Below are 19,398 nucleotides of genomic sequence, written 5' to 3' on the forward strand. Positions count from 1 at the left end.
AACGTGCTAAGCTCAGACAGCTGATAAAGGCAGCAGGGGCTGCAAGCCAAATCCTGTGGGTCTGTCAAGACGACTGTGGCCTCAGCGGCACCAGCTGCGATCGCTGGTCTGCGCCCACCCACTTACCTGCCCACAGGCTCAAGGACACTAGCTCCTCCCCTTTCCCCACCCACAGGGGCGGTCCCACGTGGCTCCGGGGCTTTCGGGCTCTGGAAAACTGGCGATGCGGGTGGGAGGAAAGCCCGGAAAACTTTGGCATGACATGGACCGTAGGCAACTGGTTGTGCGGCATGGACTTCAGTTCCGTTGCGGTGTGATAGCCAGGCCCAGTTTTCCCTCACGCTCCAAGGCGGGGAGGAGCCCGGGGCCCGCTCAGGAAGTTCTGCGCACGCGCGCGTGCTCGGGCCGGATTGGCTGCTCGGAGCGGCGAGGGGCTTGGCGGGAGCTTCCAGTCGCTCGGGAGCGGAGGGCGACATCATGGCTCCGCGGGGGAGGCGTCGGCGGTCGCGGCCTCACAGGCCTGAGGGGTAAGTACTGCCGACCCTCAGAACGCGAGGCCGGAGACCAGCTTGAACTGCTTCCTCGCCTGCCGCGGTTTGCGCCTCCGGGCGCTGTTCGTGTTCCACTGTGGAGCTCGCCCGAGTGGCCAGTCGCCCGGGTCCCGGCTTTCTCGTCAGACTAGTGGGGATAAGAGTGATTCCCACCCGCACGGGCCTAACCCTGCCTGGCGGGCGGGAAGACGTTAGCCAGTGTCGTGTCGTTTTGTAGGGGGCAGTAGTGCCGTCCAGAGTAGTGAGTGTCGAAGTGTTAGCTTGAAAGCAAAACATTCAGCAAATACTTATTGCCTACGATTTGGCAGACTTTAATGTGAGTGGAGTTTACTCTCCGGGAATCAGTTTTCTTATTTTGAAGACGCTGGTGTTTTCGGACTGCAAACCACAGACCGGAGCACAAGTGTGGCTGGGGGAGCGAGCTGCCGCCTGCTTTCTTCAGGGTGGGTGGAGCGGTTGTTGTTCGTCAAAGCCAGCGCGCGTTTGGTCGGTTGCAAGACGCGCTCTAGAATGCTGGTCGCTGATTGGTTGGCGAAGGGCCATCCAAGGCCCGGCCTGGATCTGGCGGGAAGGGTCTCGGCTCGCTGCAGACCGTGCACAAAACCGTGCGCCAAGACGGTCTGAAGACAACAGGAGTTCCCCGGCGGGGAAGGCTGCCTGGAGAAGGTGGTGCTGGCAGATGCGGGGTTAGGGTGGAAAGCTGGAGCAGGACACCGCAGGTAGGTGGGGAAACCGAGACCAGACTCCTGGGGCCAGTGGAGAAGAGGATTAGAAAAGAATGTCAGCCTTGAATATCAGCTGAAAAGAGTTTATCCGAAAGGCTAGTGGTTTTTGTTGTCTTTATTTTTATTTTTTTAACATTTTTGGGTTTGAGACTCATGAAATCTGTTCAGGCCTCCTCCCAGAACACACTAATGCACATACAACAGAATTTTTTTTTTTTTTTTTTTTTTTTGAGTCGGAATTTCACTCTAGCCCAGGCTGGAGTGCAGTGGCGCAACCTCCGCCTCCCAGGTTCAAGCGATTCTCCTGCCTCAGCCTCCACAGTAGCTGGGATTACAGGCGTGAGCCACCACGTCCAGCTCATTTGTGTATTTTTAGTAGAAATGGGGTTTCACCATGTTGGCCAGGATGGTCTCGATTTCCTGACCTCATGATCCGCCCGCCTTGACTTCTCAGAGCGCTGGGATTACAGGCGGGAGCCACCGCACCTGGCCCAGAAATTTTACCTGTGGGTTGTCACAGAGGTTTCTATCTCTCAGAAGCCCCACCTTGACTGCAACCTAGGGCAAGGAGGAACCTTGACTTTTTTTCCCCCCCAAGAAAGGACAAGACAGCTCAAAGAGTTTAGATGAAGAAGTTTATGTGGTCTAGTTTTTGTTGTGTTTCTGTTACTTGGCTTTGTGACCCTTGATAAGTCACTTAAATTTTAGGAACCCCGGAATCATCATCTATAAAATTGCCATCAAACCAGTACTTGTCCTACCTTCTTCCTTAGGTTTCATGAAGTAAATAAATCATGAACTTGTTAGAAATGCAGAGTCCCAGGCCATGCCCCAGAGGGACTGAATCATACACTCCTGGGGTGGTGCTGAGCAACCTGTTTCACAAGCCCTGCTGAGAATGTTGATGACACTCCAGTCTGGGAACCACTGCTCTGAACAGTTTTCTAACTTTTTTTTTTTAAACAGTGATTCACAGTAATGATGTTTTATATCACACTTAGTACACATGCGCACACATCCACACATAACAAAACAAAAGGCTTATGAACATAGTATATCCAGTGCAATGTTTCATTTTATATTTTCCTTTTTTTTGTTTGTTTTTTTAAAATGCTGGCCTGGCAATCTTAAAAGGACATTATAGGACAATTGATGTGATTTGGGTATGGACTGTAGATTAGATTATGGTATCAGTGTTAAATTCCTTGATTTTAGAAATTGTACCATGAATATGCAGGATAATGCCCTCCTAGGAAAGACATATTATGGTATTTAGGGGTAGAGGTGCACAGTGTCTCCAGTCACACACACACACGCACGCACGCACGCACGCACACAGCAAATGAGTAAAGGGCATACAGAAGGTCCTTGTACTGTTTGCAACTTTTCTGTGAGCTTGAAATGATATCAAATAAAAGGATACTAAAACATTGGTTTAGACTCACTAAGCTGATTTTGCTATCTACAAATGAGAAAAATATGGCTACAATCTGCATGGCATATTTTAAAGTCAGGAATTATGTACTGTATTATTCCAGAGTATCCCCCCGTACCCTTGTATGATGCCTGGTTGGTGGAGGATAGTCTGTACATATTCACTGACTCCTGGCACTATTAGTAATAATAATATATAATTCCTGCCACTGTTATTTCTCGTTTTTATTCTAGTCACCATTGTTACATCTGTTTCCTTGAAGCTTGTTGAAGATATATATACAACTTTATCGTTTGAAGCTATGGCCCAACTGAGAGAGTGTGAAGGGAGGTCGAGGGCAGGCCCTGGATTTGAACTGATGTAAATGTTAATGCAGGCTTGTCTCCCTCCTGGCTCCGTGTTGCTGTGGGCAAGCATGCATCTGTAACATGGGATTCACTTCTACCTTATAGGACTGTTAGAATTAAATGAGAAAAGGACATACGAGAGCCAGGCACAGGATGGAGCAGGTGTCCGGACTTAGCATTAGCCTACCTCCCCTTTGTTCAGCTCTGCAGAGAAAGTCAATTACTGCTGATTGATTAAGGCCTCAGGGAAAAAGTTAACAGCAAGATTCCAACTTTTCCATGTCCCTGAGGGGGAGAGGTATGTTATTTTATAACATTGGTGATAGGATTTGACCTATAAAAAATAAATTTGTGGAATATGGGTTCTTTTTTTTTTTTTTGTAAAAATGTGTGGAAAGGATCATAACTATGGTGTTTCCTCAGTTATTTTAACTATTTCATAACTCTTGTGGTTTTTTTTTTACTGTTTAATAGTGCAAGACGTTCGAAGAACACTTTAGAAAGAACACATTCCGTGAAAGATGTAAGTTATCTTTTTGTGTTGTAGTTTTCTCAAAATTAACAGTACAAAATAACATTTTTTGAGTACCTCAGTTTTGTAGACTTCACTTGGCAAGTTCAATGTTTCTTGTAGTGAAAAAGTGTGTTCATTTTCCTCACACTTTTTCCAGTATAGTGGATAAAATGACTTCTGTTAATGTTTTAGAATTTCCTTTATTTCTGAGCCTAGGTTGGTTTTATTTTCGTTTAGATAATTGGCTTCATGTAAAAATTGTACACTGCTGTCAACTTTTTTCACTTAAAGCCATTTCTCGTTGTACTTTTCAAGAATTGTTTATGATTTCATGATACTCCACTTAGTTCACATTACAGGTTTACTTTTCTTTAGAGTAGAGTCCTAGAATAAATGTATGTGAAAAGTGTGTACATTTCTTTAATGTTCTTGATTGCTAATTCCAATATTTTTTCCAGTGGCTTGTGTGATTGGCATTGTAATCTCACATTAACAGTGTATGACAGTGCCAGGCACCCTGGAAGGAGTTACTTCTGCTTGTTCTGCCCTGGGCTTTCTTTGTCCTGCATAGTCCTTAACCCCAGCCTGAAGAGGATAGCTCTCTTCCCCTCTGGGAAACCCTGGGATCACCCTGCAGGATTTTGCTCAGCGCTCTGCTCCCACCCCAGCATTACTTGGCGGGTTCTTTGGGTGGGTTTCTCTCAGTTGTCCTGCCTTGCCCCTGCCATTAGTAGCCAAAGTCCAGTGTGCATCGGAGGGATTTATCTAAGCTCCAGCCTTAGCTGGAAGCCCAGAGTTCCTGGAATGGATTCAGCTTTCCTGGCCTTCCCTCTGCAAGGCAGTGCCTTACATGTGGAGGCCCCCTGTGCCTTGGGAGGGGCTGGAAGACCTGCCAGCTCTCTTTGCATTCCACCCACAAGCACTCCAGGAATGATTCGTTTACTGGGGGCATCTGAATGGTCAAGTTTGTATATGGTTTGCCAATTTTATTTTACCTCCTTTATACCTGCCAGAATTTTCTTATTTTCGTATCTGTTAATACTACCCTTCCACATTGTCCGGAACTACCATGAAAGTTTTTCTCATTTTATATATGTTTCCATGTTTCATTAGATTTGGGGTAGCAGACTTCATGGGCATATCAGTATATTGAACTGTAAACCCTGGTGTCCTTTAGTCAGGAGTTGTTAACCAATGTGTACCCTTAAAACTGTTTATGAACTTTTGAGTATATGGGCATATTTCCGGAGATAGGACCCATCACTTTCCCTAGGTCAGAGGTGTAGGCAAACTGGTCCATGGGCCAAATCTAGCCTGCCACCTGTTTTTGTATATCCCTGCAAGCTAAGAATGGTTTTTACATTTTTTAATGGTTGAAATGAAAAGACTATGTCATAACATGTGAACATGATATTAAATTCAAATTGCAGTGTTCAAAAGTCAAATTGTATTGGAACACAGCCATGCTCATTCTTTTCTGTGTGGTTACTGTCGTCATTCACATGACAGTGGTTGAGTTAGTAGTCAAAAGAGAAACCTTATGGCCTGCAAAGCCTAAAATAATTTACTTTCTGGTCCTTTATAGAAAAAGTTTGCCAATCCTTGCCTTAGGTTATCAAAAGAGTCTGTGTCCCCAAAAAGTGTTAGCTTGCTTCTTTCTTTTTATTTTACCTGAAACATTGTAACTGTACACATTTGTGGGGTATGATTTGATCTTGCCATACATGTCTATGTTGTATAATGACCCAATCGGGGTAGGTAGTGAATCCATCACCCCATGCTTAAGGATTGCTTCCTTAGGCAGCAGTGATTACAAGAATATTCTTGCTGCATAAATCAGCCTATTGTTCTTTGTGAGAGCCAACTCAGTAACTTCAACTTCATTCACTTTTAGAAAGCTGGTCAAAAGTGCAAGCCTATTGACGTGTTTGACTTTCCTGATAATTCTGATGTCTCAAGCATTGGCAGGCTGGGTGAAAATGAGAAAGATGAAGAACCTGATGAGACCTTTGGTTAGTACTTTAAATCTTTATCCTAACATAACTCTAAAGCAACAACATTTAGGCCAGATATAATAAAAATTAGAAATATCTTCAAATATAAAAATTAGTTGCCTGCATGTAAATATAATGTTCTCTGGGGAGTACTTGATAATTTGAATTAATTTTTCTCACGTCTAGGTACATTGAAACTAAGAACATTATCAAAGTGGTGGCACTCTTCTAGTGGTATTCGTTAACAATCCAGTCACATGAGGACACTTACTATAGTACTCTGTAACAAGAGGAGCATAGAATACATTTCTCACTTCATTCTACCGTTTGATAGAGCCATTAATTTAGGGAGGAGAAGAGTATGGGTAATTTTCCTTTGTCCTAAACTCATGGAGGCAGGGGATGCTTTGGGAGAGCCAGTGGGAGAGCTTCACCTGTGTTCCTTTGGAGTATGAGCTAAAAGGTCAGTACCTGGCTGGCCAGGAGTGTGTGAGTTGTCAGGGTGGGCTGCTTGTGTCACTGGGCACTCCAGAGGCCAGAAATGACAGAGAAAATGCCATGTGCCCCCACATCTAGAACTGTAGTAGTCAGGCATTTTTGCTGGAATAAGTTTTAAGAGAATTTTGAAGGCTTTGGTTTAATTTTTTGTTAATAAAAGAAAATATTACACATTTTATAAGGTGAAATATATTCACCAGAATAATGTCTTTTATTATGACTTGATAAAAATGTCCTGTTTGTCTAAAATCTAACTCTAAAAGATCTGAACCTAAAACCCCATAATTTAAAAAATGGAAATGAATTCACATACCATAAAATTCACCCTTTTAAACTGTACACATCATTGGTTTTTAGTTTATTCACAAGGTTGTACAACTGTCTGCATTATCTAGTTCCAGAAAATTGTTATCATCCTGTAGAGAACCCTGTACCCATGAGTGGTCACTCCCTCTTCCCCCTTCAGGCCCCTGGCAGCCATGAATCTCCTTTCTGTCTCTGCAGATTTGCCATTTCTGTACATATCAGTGGAATCCTAGACTCTGGTCCTTTGTGACTGGCTTCTTTTACTTAGTTTGTGTTTTCAGGGTTTATCCATGTTGTAGTGTGTATCTGCTTCATTCCTACACGTTTTTATAGATCAGCAATACTCCATTGTTTGAATATACCACAACTTGTTATCCATTTATCAGTTACATTTAGGTGGTTTCTATTTTTTGGCCACTATGAATAATGCTGCTATGAACATTTGTGTATGAGTTTTTGTGTGGGCTTTTTTCACTTGGGCATATAGTGGGAGCAGAATTGCTGAGTCCTACGGTAATTCTATTTTTAACTTTTTAAGGAACTGTTTTACAAAGCAGCTACATGACTTTATAATTCCATGGCAGTGTATGAGAGTTGTCGTTTCTGCACAGCTTCACTGAAACTTACCGAGTTTTTTATTCTAGCCATCCCTGCACCTCATTGTGGGTGTGAGTGTATTGGTGGGGGTATGGGTAGTAAAATATAGTTTACCATTTTAACCTTTTTTAAGTGTATTAACTCTGTAGCAGATAAATACATTCACATTGTTGTGCAACCATCATCACCATCCATCTCCAGAACTTTCTCATCTTTCCTAACTGAAACGCTCTATCTATTAAACAACTTCCCGTTCTCCCCTCCCCTCAACTCCTGGCAACCATCATTCTGCTTTCTAGGAATCTGATGTAAAAGGAAGCATACAATAGTTGGTTCTTTGGTAACTGGCTTATTTCATTTAGCATAATGTCTTTGAGGTTCATCTGTGTTGTAGCCTGAGTCAGAATATTTTTTTTTTTTTTTGGAGGCAAAGACTTGCTCTCTTACCTAGGCTGAACTGCAGTGGCGCAATCTCGGCTCACTGCAACCTCCACCTCCCAGGTTCAAGCAATTCTCCCTGCCTCAGCGTCCCGAGTGGCTGGGATTCCAGGCGCTCCCCTCCCTTCCACACCATGCCTGGCTAATTTTTTTATTTTTTTAGTAGAGATGGGGCTTTGCCATATTGGCCAGGCTGGCGTTGAACTCCTGACCTCAGGTGGTCCACCTACCTCGGCCTCCCAAATTTCTGGGATTACAGGCATGAGCCACCGCGCCCAGCCAGAATTTCCTTTTTACTTTGAAGAACAGTCTGTATGTACCACATTTTATTTATCTATTCATCTGTTAATGGACCCTTGGGTTACTTCTGCTTTTTGACTGTGAATAATGCTGCTATTAATACTAACATGAGTGTATCAATAGCTGTTTGAGTCCCTGCTTTCCCCTCTTTTGGGCGTTTACCCAGAAATGGGATTGCTGGATCATATATATTTTATATTTTCAGGAGTCACCATTTCCGCAGTGCCTGTATTCCCACCAGCAGTGCCCAAGGATTTCAGTTTCTCCACATCCTTGCCTACACTTGTCATTTTCTGGGTGTGTGTTTGTTTTTGTTTTTTAAATAATAGCCTAAGCTTAGGGTGTGAAGTACTATCTCATTATGGTTTTGATTCATATTTCCCTAATTACTAATGGTGTTCAGCACCTTTTCAGTGTGCTTATGGCTGACCATTTGCTTTTTTTTCCCCTTTGACCCTCTTATACATGATTACTGGCCATTTGCATATTCTTTGAAGAAGTTTCTGTTCACCCTTTGCCCGTTTTTAAATTGGATTATTTGTCTTTTTATTGTGAAGTTGTGAGAATCCAGTTTATATGAGTGGTTATCTGTGAACATTTGGGATTGTTCTATTTCTTTTCCCCCCCTTGTTATTCACAGCAATGAAGTAAATAAATCCCTTTGCCTTGTTGAAGGCAATACAAAGTATACTACTAACTTAAAAATTGTGCAGTTGATATGTTCATTATTTAAGCAGCTGTTTAGTTGAAAAAATGTTGAAGTTTGCACTGTCGTGCTAAACTTTGAGCATGAAGAAATGGTTGCTTGGCTCTTACCAGGCCCCCTTACAGCAATTTAGTTCTGTCACACTGGCCACCTCTTCTTCAAGCTCTCTACCCCTGCGATAAGTCCTGGATCTCTCCTGTTACTCCTCTTTCCTGAGCACCCGCTAGGCGCATCTTTCTCCTCTTAGCATCTCTTTTCTATGCCTTTCCACCAAGTCCATTTGCTCTCCTTCTCTTTTATCTTCTTCCTCATTCAAGGTACCTTTATATGCTATCTAAAGGCTCTGGCATCCCAGAGTAAAGCAGAGAGGAAGTAAGGGAGGCCTGGAATCTCCCCAAAGGGCTTTTCATTCAAAAATACTGTATGACCGCTATATGCAGGGCACTTTGTGAGGTGACCTCTCTAGGCCTGTAGAGTTTATAGTTTAATGCAGTGGTCTCTAATGCAGAGTGTATGACACCTGACAGGGATGAGGAAAGAAAATGTTAGATTTCCGATTTATATTTTTATCTCATTAAAATTTCCCCAACCTGGGCAACATAGTGAGACCCTGTCTCTACAAATAATTTAAAAATTACCTGGGCATGGTGGCATGTGCCTGTAGTCCCAGCTATTCAGGAGGCTGCGGCAGGAGGATCGCTTGAGCTTAGGTGCTCCAGGCTGCAGTGAGCTGAGATCGCACTACTGCATTCCAGCCTGGGCAACAGCGTGAGGCCCTGTTTCAAACACCAAAAATAATTCCATATAAGTGCGGTAATAAAGGTTTATTATTCATAAATATTCATGTGTTTGTTGGTGATAGGGTTTAAAATTTTTATTGTTGAGGTGTGAGATCAAAAACATTTGGGAAGTGGCCTGTTTAATTGATTTTGGTTTTGTTAGTTGAACAAAGATTGTTTTGTACTCCATTGTAAGGGAATAAACTTCAGTATTGCCCAAATAGCCAGACTTTTAAAGTTGTCTTCTTTTTTGTCTTTTGAAAGATCCTCCTTTACATAGCACAGCTATATATGCTGATGAAGAAGAATTCTCCAAACTTGGTGGACTATCTATCCCTTCAACTCCTCCAGGAAAAGAAGCAAAAATAAGGTACTGGTATATTTCAAGCAATTGTTTATTCATGGTTAATGGGATTTCTGAGATAGAAGCTAATAAAAAGAAAGCGTTTTAAGATACTTTGAGCCAACTTGTTATGCTTTTTCTCAAGAGAACTGAGGCATAAAAACTTTATTAATAATTGACAATTACGATAATTATAATAGCTGTGATAACTGACAGAATTCACACCTGATTATCCTAGAAATCATGCCTAGGAAGATAGTTTAGCTTTGAGTCAAATAAGAAAGGAGGGAAAGATTTTATGAGCATAAAATTTTAGGTGATTTTTGGGAGGTCTCTTTCATTTACAAACTAATGATCACAAATGAGATGTTTCCTTGTATATGGTAGGTGATGATTACAAAGCAATACAAAGCCTGTTTCAGATGCATTGTTCCTGAGGCGCATTGGTTTGAGTCTTTCAGATTTATGTGAACGTATAGGTCAGGAAAATCTCTATAAAAATGATTTCATAGAGAAAACTTGGGAGCAAGTTATATAATGCAGAACTCTTCGATAACTGTAGTACGCATTTTAAGTTGTTATCTAGAGCAGCCCTTTGACTTATGGACCTCTATTGGGTAATAGGTCAGTTCTAGTTACTAAATGTATTTAGCAAGTATCAAAAGTGCAGTGTTTGTTTCTTTGTTTTTTTTGAGATGGAATCTTGCTCTGACTCCCACACTGGAGTGCAGTGGCGTGATCTGGGTTCACTGCAAGCTCCGCCTCCCGGGTGGCTGGGACTACAGGCGCCCACCACCACGCCCAGCTAATTTTTTTTGTATTTTTAGTAGAGACTGGTTTCACCGTGTTACCGAGGCTGGTCTCGATCTCCTGACCTCATGATCCGCCCACCTTGGCCTCCCAAAGTGCTGGGATTACAGACGTGAGCCACCGCGCCCGGCCAAAACTGCAGTTTTAAAACAAATATTCCAGTTGGGCAGAAATCTGAGAAGTCATTTTGAGATTGTCTATACTATGGAAGTTTTATAGTACTTGGTTATTTTGGAGACTCACTCTGTCACCAGGCTGGAGTGCAGTGGTGCTGTCTCGGCTCACTGCAACCTCCACCTCCTCAGTTCAAGCAATTCTTCTGCCTCAACCTCTCGAGTAGTTTGGACTACAGGCGCATGCCACCATGCCCAGCTAATTTTTGTATTTTTTAGTAGAGATGGGGTTTCACCATGTTGGCCAGGATGGTCTTGATCTCCTGACCTCGTGATCTGCCCGCCTTGGCCTCCCAAAGTGCTAGGATTACAGGTGTTAACCACCGCTCCTGGCTGACTCCAGTTTTATATGTTACTGAAAATCAGTAGAAGTCATACATTTGGAAAACATGCACTCTAAATAGTGGTGAATGTAATTTTTAAAGAGGAATACTTTGAGTAAACATTCACATGGTTTAAAAATATAAAAAGGTGTATAGTAAGTCTTCATATCATGTCTACTATCCATCTAGCTCCTAGAACCCACTTCTTCCCTCTCCCTTATTATTTTCTCATATGTCCTTCCAGAATTTCTTGGTGCATATAAAAGTAAATATGAAACACATTTTAACCCTTTTTTTGTGTACAAAAGGCAGCATAGGTTGCTACCTAGCTTTTTTCACTTACTACATCTTAGAGATCTTTACATGTCAATACACGTGGAGCTTTCACATTGTTCTACCCTTTCCACAGCATGAGTGTTCCTTAGTGTGATTATCCAGTCCTGTATGAATGGGCAGTCAGGCTGTTTCCAGTCTGTGCTCTCACTCCCAGTGCCACTGGGAGTGCCATTTCACACTTGTGCTTGTGTATCTATAGGATATAGTCATAAAAGTGAAATTCTGAGTCAAATGAAATGTGTTTGTCATTTTTATAGTTATTGCCACCAAAGTGAGATCAAACTTGGATTTTTGCCAATGTGATAGGTCAAAAATGCTATCCCAGCCTAGTTCTAATTTGTATTCTTCTTAGGAATGATTGAACAGCAATTATTTAAAAGCTCTTGAATTTGTCTTTCTGCAAACTGTTTATATCCTTTTTACTATAGTTGATGTTGGTCATTTTCTTCATGACTTCATTTAAACATTAGTGAGATAAGCCCTATGTTACAGTTTTTTTTTTTTTAACTGGTTCATCTGTCTTTTGACAAAACACCTAATGGTGGTGTTTTTTTTTCCAACATAGAAAATGTTTAGTTTTATTTAGATACGGTGATATATTTATCACTCTTAGCATTTAGGGATTTTGAGTCATAGTTAGGAAGATGTCTCCCTTCATGTTTTCTTTTAGAACTTGTATGATTTGTATTAAAATCCTTGATCTTTTCTATTCTTGTGAGGTATAAATGCAACTTTTCTCATTGTTTTCTCATTTTTTTAAATGACTTTTAAGAGCTACTTGTTAAGTTAAAAGCAAAGTTACAATCTTTATTGGGTTGAGGTAAATTTATACATTTATTTATAAAAGCTGATCTTTATTAGTTTTGGATTTGGTTTGTTCTTGCTTTTCTAGTTCTTTAAGATGCATCATTAGGTTATTTATTTAAAGATTTTCTTTTTTGATGTAGGCACTTATAGCTGTGAACTTCCCTCTTAGTATTGCTTTTGTGGTATCCCATAGGTTTTGGTATGTTGTGTTTCCATTATCATTTGTCTCAAGAAATTGTTCAGCTTCCTTCTTAATCTCTTAATTGACCCACTGGTCCTTCATTAACATTTTTTCTCTGTGTGTTTGTATAACTTCCAAAATTCCTCTTGTTATTGATTTCTAGTTTTATTCCACAGAGAAGATACTTGATATTTCAGTTTTTAAAAAATGTTTTAAGACTTGTTTTGTGACCTATCACATGGTCTGTACTTGAGAATGATCCATGTGCTGAGGAAAAGAATGTGTATTCTGCAGCTGTTGGATGAAATGTTCTATAAATATCTGTTAGGTTCATATGGTCTACAGTGCAGATTAAGTCTGCTGTTTCTTTATCGATCTTCTGTCTGGAAGATCTCTCCAGTGCTGAAAGTGGGGTGTTGAAGTCTCCAGCTAATGTATTGGGGTCTGTCTCTCCCTTTAGCTCTAATAATATTAGCTTCATCTATCTGGGTGTTCCAATGTTGGGTGCATGTGTATTTAAAATTGTTGTATCCTCTTGCTGAATTTGACCTCTTTTGTCATTACGTAGTGACCTTCTTTGTCTCTTCTTACAGTTTCTGTCTCAAAAATCTAGTTTATCTGAAATAAGTATAGCTATTCTGCCCTTTTTTTGGTTTCCATTGGCATGGAATATCTTTTTCCATACCTTTATTTTCAGTCTGTGTGTATCTTTATAGATGAAATGTGTTTCTTGTAGGCAACAAATCATTGGGTCTTTTTTTTCCCCCCCAATCCAGCCACTCTATGTCTTTTGATTGGAGAGTTTAGTCCATTTACATTCAGTGTTACTATTGCTAAGCAGGGACTTACTCATGCCATTTTATTTTTTGTTTTCTGATTGTTTTGTGGCCTTCTCTTCTTTTCTTCCTTCCTGTCTTGCTTTTAGTAAAGGTGATTTTCTCTGGCAGTGTGATTTCTTGGTCTTTTTATGTATTTGTTTTTTTTTTTTAATTTGAGGTTACCATGAGGCTAGCAGGTACTGCCATATAACCCATTATTTTATGCCATTAACAACTTAACCCTGCTTTCATAAACAAACAAACAAAAAAACTAATAAAAACTCTACACTTTCACTTTGCTCCCCCACTTTTTAACTTTTTGTTTTTACTTTTATTGTACTGTTTATGTTTTGAAAAGTTATTTTTGATTGGTTCATCTTTTAGTCTTTCTACTTACAATGAGAGTAGTTTACACACATCAGCTACAGTGTTATCTTTTTCCGTGTACTTAATATTACCAGTGAGTTTTATACCTTCAGGTGATTTATACTGCTCATTAATGTCCTTTTCTTTCTGCTTGAATTACTCCCTTTAGCATTTCTTTTGGGACAGGTCTGGAGTTGATAAAATTTCTCAGCTTTTGTTTGGGAAAGTCTTTATTTCTTTTTCATGTTTGAAGGATATTTTCACCAGATATATTCTTATAGGGTAAAAGTTTTTTTCCTTCAACACTTTAAATATATCATGCCAGTCTCTCCTGGCCTGTAAGGTGTCCACTGAAAGTCTGCTGCCAGACATATCGGAGCTCCATTGTAAGTTACCTGTTTCTTTTCTCTTGCTGCTTTTAGATTCTTTATCTTTGACCTTTGGGTGTTTTATTATTAAATGCCTTGAGGTAGTCTTCTTTGGGTTAAAGCTGCTTGGTGTTGGTTGTATAACCTTCTTGTACTTGGATATTGATACCTTTCTCTTGGTTTAGAAAGTTCTCTGTTACTACCTTTTTGAATAAACTTTCTACCCGCCTTTCTCTACCTTTCTAAAGAAAGTAACTTAAAAGGCCAGTAACTCTTTGATTTGCCCTTTGAAGCTTTTTCTAGACCCTGTAGGCATGCTTCATGACTGTTTTTTCTTTTTTCTTTTCTTTCCTCTGTATTTTCAAATAGCCTTTCTTCAAGCTCACTAATTCTTTCTTCTGCTTGATAGATTCTGCTATTAAGAGACTCTGATGTATTCTTTAATATGTCAGCTACATTTTTCAACTACTGAATTTCTGCTTGATTTTTAAAAATTATTTCAGTTCTTTGTTAAAGTGATCTGATAGAATTCTGAATTCCTTCTCCGTGTTATCTTGAATTTCTTTGAGTTTCCTCAAAACAGCTATTTTGAATTCTCTGTCTAGAAGGTCACGTATCTGCTGTTTCCCCAGTATTGGTCCCTGGTGCCTTAGTTAGTTCATTTGATGAGGTCATGTTTTACTGGATGGTCTTGATGCTTACGGATGTTTATCAGTGTCTGGACATTGAAGAGTCAGGTATTTATTGTAGTCATTGGAGTCTGGGCTTGTTTGGATCCATCCTTTTTGGGAAGGCTTTCCAGATATTTGAAAGGACTTAGGTGTTGTGATCTGCATTAGGGGGTCTCATGACCCTGACTGGTGCCCTGTGCTACTGTGGCTGAGCTGGTATCCAAGATGGAAAACAAAGTCCTCTCCACTCTTCTCTCTCCTCTCCTCTCGCAGAAGAAAGAGGTCTCTTTTGGAGCCATGGGCTGTGCTGCCTGGGCCTGGGAGAGGGGTGATGCCAGCACACCCTTAGCCACACTGGTTGGTGTCTCAGTAGGTCTCATGCCCCCACAGTCCACTGGCTCCAAGCCCAGCTCAGCACTAGGAGTTACCATCCTTGTGGCCTAGACTGCCCCTCAGGCTCACGTGGGGCCGCAGAGCACTTTAGCCCACAGTGGCAAGGCTTGTCAGAGCTCTACCTCCCACTGCTAAGATGGGCAATTCCCCTCACACCAGGACTAGTCCAAAAGCTCCCTCTGTGTGTGGGCATCAGTTTAGTTCAGCCTGGTTCTGCTTTCCACTGTTAAAGGACAGCGTTGATTACAAAGCAAAGCTGCAAAATCACTGCGCTCTCCCCCTAAGAGCACAGATTCTCTGTGCCACGCAGCCACTGTTGGAGATGGGGAAGGGGTAGCGTCAGCGATTGTAGACTCTTTCCTACCCTCTTCAGTGCGTCTTTCAGCGATAGGAAGTCAAGAACAGGCGCTGTGAGTACTCAGCTGACTTTTGTTTCCTGTGAAGGTGCTCCCTTTGCGTAGATAGTTGTTAAACTTGGTGTTCCTGTGGGGACAATCAGTGGAGCCCTCTGTTCAGCCATCTTGCTCCTGGCTGTTTCCTCTCCTGTTTTTTTTTCTTTATGTGTAGGTGATTCTGTTCTCAGCCCTCTCTTCTCTGGCCCTCTCTTCTCCATCTAACCCCAGTTCACGCTCATGGTTTTAACTACCTGTGTGCCACCGTTTTTCTCAAGTTTGTCTCTTGTCCAGACCCTCTCCTGAGTTCCAAGATGTCTTGCACATTGGCCATATTTCTCTAGATGCCCATAGGCACCTCACTCAACAAAGGCAAAACTGAGCTCCTTTTCCTTCTCATCTAGTGTCAGTGAACTCTTTTGGTATTCTCTAGGTTAATAGTCTTGCCATTCACCCAGTCCCCTCCAATCCAGCAATCTGGGAATCAGTCCTGGTATGTTCTGTCTGGCCAGTCCTATTTTTCTGGCCTGTGACTGCCTTGAGAATCCGTTTTTCCTTTCCACACCCCTGCCACCTCCCTGTGGCTGCCATGGTTTGGGGACTTCACTCTTACCAGCATTCCTGCGGTAGTTTCCTGTCTGGTGTCCTTATCTCTCGTGCCAGCTCCCTCTGGCCTACCTTCCCATACACCTTCCAGAGTGATCTTTTGAAACCCCAGTCTCGTCTTACTCCTACGTCCACGTCCTGTTAGGGCTCTCCTTTGTCTGTATGCATGGCATAGAGGGCCCCTGTGCCAGTTTGGATCCTTGGGTGAGTAGACACTGAGGCAGTTAGGAATGGAAGGGGCTTATTAGTGATATCTGTGAAGGGTAAAGTTGGAAGAAGCAGGATGGGGCAGAGATGGCCTCAAATTGCACTGCAGTGCCTACAGTTCTGAACAAGCCACTGCGGAGCTCTGGAGGAGTGAGGGCTGTTAAAAGGAGGCCTGACCTGTATTAGGCAGAAACGTCGAGGCCCCAGACCCTCACTGTGCTTACTTGTTGGCTAGAGACTGCCCACAGCTATAGTCTCTGCCCAGATGCTGCAGTGGATCCAGAAGGTGCTGCAGTGGATCTAGAAGACGCTGCAGCTGGAGGCTGGCGCTGACCATAGGAGATCCATGCAGCATGCCCATGTGGGTACCCTGCAGCCCTTCAGTCATAGCCTTTGGCTTTTCCCGAGCGTTTGTTATCTTCTCTTAGAAAATACATTTTATCCGTGCTCTGTTGCACGTTTCTTGAACGTGCCAGGCTGTTTTATACCACCATGCTTTTACATTAACTTTTCCATCTGCTTTAAATGTCCTTCTCCACACTTGTTTTCCTGAAAAAAGTTTTTTACCAGTCACCGCCAAGTGTCATAACTGTGATGCCTTTCCTAATACCCAAGCCATGTCTCCACATCATCTTCTCTGTCAGGTGCTTGCCAGGTCATCACTCTGCACTATCTTTGGCCTTCCTACTAGACAGTGAACCCTTTGAAGGAAAACCTCTCAATTTTGAAGTAATTTTATTCACTGTACTTTGTATTTTGAGGTTGGTGTTAAATAAATTTGTTGTATTGAACAAAATGAAAAGATGAATTTTCATAGCCCATCAGAAGTTAGGACTATTTTTTTCCTTTTTAAAGGATAAAATGTGTTCCCTTTTCTATCACCTAAGGATGGGCCTAGTGGATTAGCTTTTAGTACAAATGATGGCCCATATGCCTGGGACTGGTAACTTGGAGAAAAGTGCAATCCTCAGACATCACCACAGGTGCTGCAATAATGGAACAGGTTACTTGCTTGCCTGGGATAAACTCATGTGGCCTGGGTATGGGAAGATGTGGGAGGCAGCAGTAAACCTGGGAACATGGCAGGCTTGTATGTGACAAGTAGGATATTTCCTCATTAAATTGAGTCTGTTTTCGTGTTGGATGAGCAAGTTAGAGAAGACATGCGAATATAAATGGAATGTGTACAAGATACTGATGACTTGTACTTTTTACAGTTCAGACACTTCTGGAAATGAAGCAAGTGCAATCGAATCTGTAAAAATTAGTGCAAAAAAGGTATGTAGGAGTATTCGCTCTATTTTAATTTGTAATATAGTTTGATTGGATTCAAATAGAAAATGTTCTGTAAAATATTTCATTTCCTCTTTAGATTGGATGCAAATAGAGAAAATATTCCATAGCAACATTTTTCATAAAGTTCTATTTTTAGAATATACTTTTATAGTAAAAAGCAAAATATTTTTGTATCTGAAGTGTTTTTCATTAAAGAGGTCTCACATCTCTATGTACTTTGTCAATTTTCATAGCATTCTTGTACTGTGGTTAGGTCGTGATTTTAAAAGGCAGAGGGAATTGTTGGGAGTGTTTATTGTAACCTTTGATTTAGGTTTCCTGTCCTATCCATTAATTATGTTGCTGTCTTCCTATTATGTTCAGTTTTGAAGTTTAGAAGTGAGTAATGTGGACTGTATATATGTTTTCTACTATTACAGTAAGAATTATAAGCATTTCTATTTTCTAAATAAGTACTGCTGTTTTTTTCTTTTACACAGCCAGGAAGAAAGCTCAAGCCCATTAGTGATGACTCTGAAAGCACTGAAGGAAGTGATACAAGAAGAAAAGTTAAATCAGCAGAGAAAACAAATATACAGCGTCATGAGGTTATTCCAACTACAGCATCTTCAGAACTTTCAGAGAAACCAGCTGAGTCGGTCACTTCTAAAAAGACAGGACCCCTTAGTGCCCAGCCCTCTGTTGAAAAAGAGAACTTGGCACTAGAAAGTCAATCGGTAAGAATGTCAGCCATCCCCAAGGAGAGCAAAAAAGGTTTATTGAAAAATTTTGGGGAAGAAAATGAAGCATTTTCTCTTTCCTTCATATCTTTTCAAAGATAAATTTTATATTTTCCTTAATGTAATAAAAATGTGTGTTTTAGAAAATCTAGATGGTATGGCCGGGTGCAGTGGCTCACGCCTGTAATCCCAGCACTTTGGGAGACCGAGGCAGGGGGATCACCTGAGGTCAGGAGTTCAAGACCAGCCTGGGCAACATGGTGAAACCCCGTCTCTACTAAAAGTACAAAAATTAGCTGGATGCAGTGGCGCATGCCTGTAATCCTAGCTACTCAGGGGGCTGAGGCAGGAGAATCGCTTGAGTCCAGGCGGCGGAGGTTGCAGTAAGCTGAGATTGCACCACTGCACTCCAGCCTGGGTGACAGAGCAAGACTCCGTCTTAAAAAAAAAAAAAAAAAAAAAAAAAAACTAGAGGGTATGGAAAAGAAGATAAAATCACCTATAATTCCATAACCCAAAATAACCACGTCTTTTGGTCTATGCTGTTCAGTCCTTTCAGTGAGCTTTAATTACCCTGAGATCATATACTTGTTATTAAGTATTCAACAATGCGTAACATTCCATTCATGGCATGCCATAGTTAATCTCTTACTAATGAAGAATTGCTATTTAAAAAATTATAAGTGCTTTGATGAATTTTGTTGTAGCTAAATATTCGTGCATTCCTTAGATCATTTCCTTAGAAAAAAACTACTGATAAGAATTCTGGGTCTTAGGCCAGGCGCGGTGGCTCATGCCTGTAATCCTACCACTTTGGGAGGCCAAGGCATGTGGATCACCTGAGGTCAGGAGTTCGAGACCAGCCTGGCCAACATGGCAAAACCCCTTCTCTACTAAAAATACAAAAATTAGCCGGGTGTGGTGGTGCATTCCTGTAATCCCAGCTACTCAGAAGGTTGTAGCAAGAGAATCAACTTGAACCCAGGAGGCGGAGGTTGGAGTGAGCTGAGACTGTGCCACTGTACTGGGCAATAGAGTGAGACTCAGTCTCAAAAAACAAAGAACTCTGGGTCTTATTGGTTCTAAAATTCTTGACATATAATATCTTTTGGCAAGTTCTAAATATGTGATTAATTCATTTGGACTTAATTGAATAAATAATTTATGCTCATGTTTGAAAACTTTTTGAAGTATAGTAAATTGTCCCTGCTACCCTGTCTTCTTCACCTTTCCACCTGCTAAACATACACACAGGTAACCTTATACTTTCTTATATATCTTTCAAATTTCCTTTTGTACATGTAAACAAGTACGAATGTATATTCTTATTTTTATTTCCTGTCTTTACACAAATTGAAGCAAACTATGATCTCTGTTGTTGATCTGTCTTGGTGAACAT

The 19,398-nt window shown here is 41.3% G+C and overlaps 1 protein-coding gene and 1 long non-coding RNA gene across 6 annotated transcripts in view; one reads left to right on the forward strand and one right to left on the reverse strand.

The window, feature by feature from the left end:
• Positions 1-373: 373 nt before the first annotated feature.
• The window catches only part of LOC105466576 (centromere protein U), a 43,687-nt gene continuing 24,662 nt past the window's right edge, over positions 374-19,398 (forward strand). For 4 of the 5 annotated variants that reach the window (XM_071092771.1, XM_071092772.1, XM_071092773.1 and 1 more), the window contains exons 1-6: positions 374-527; positions 3,533-3,581; positions 5,467-5,584; positions 9,455-9,560; positions 17,202-17,262; positions 17,760-17,996. In XM_071092771.1, the coding sequence (XP_070948872.1) occupies positions 478-527; positions 3,533-3,581; positions 5,467-5,584; positions 9,455-9,560; positions 17,202-17,262; positions 17,760-17,996 (621 nt within the window). In that variant the 5' untranslated portion in view covers positions 374-477. The remainder of the gene's footprint in view (positions 528-3,532; positions 3,582-5,466; positions 5,585-9,454; positions 9,561-17,201; positions 17,263-17,759; positions 17,997-19,398) is intronic. The other variant, XR_011620755.1, reaches the window with a different exon arrangement.
• The window catches only part of LOC139362266 (uncharacterized), a 36,176-nt gene continuing 17,990 nt past the window's right edge, over positions 1,213-19,398 (reverse strand). The window contains exons 2-3 of the long non-coding RNA XR_011620758.1: positions 9,050-9,187; positions 1,213-1,297 (exon numbers count right to left, since the gene is read on the reverse strand). This is a non-coding gene — a long non-coding RNA (uncharacterized lncRNA). The remainder of the gene's footprint in view (positions 1,298-9,049; positions 9,188-19,398) is intronic.

Source organism: Macaca nemestrina, chromosome 3 (genome assembly GCF_043159975.1).
Source record: "Macaca nemestrina isolate mMacNem1 chromosome 3, mMacNem.hap1, whole genome shotgun sequence".
In the NCBI taxonomy this organism is placed as follows: Eukaryota; Metazoa; Chordata; class Mammalia; order Primates; family Cercopithecidae; genus Macaca; species Macaca nemestrina.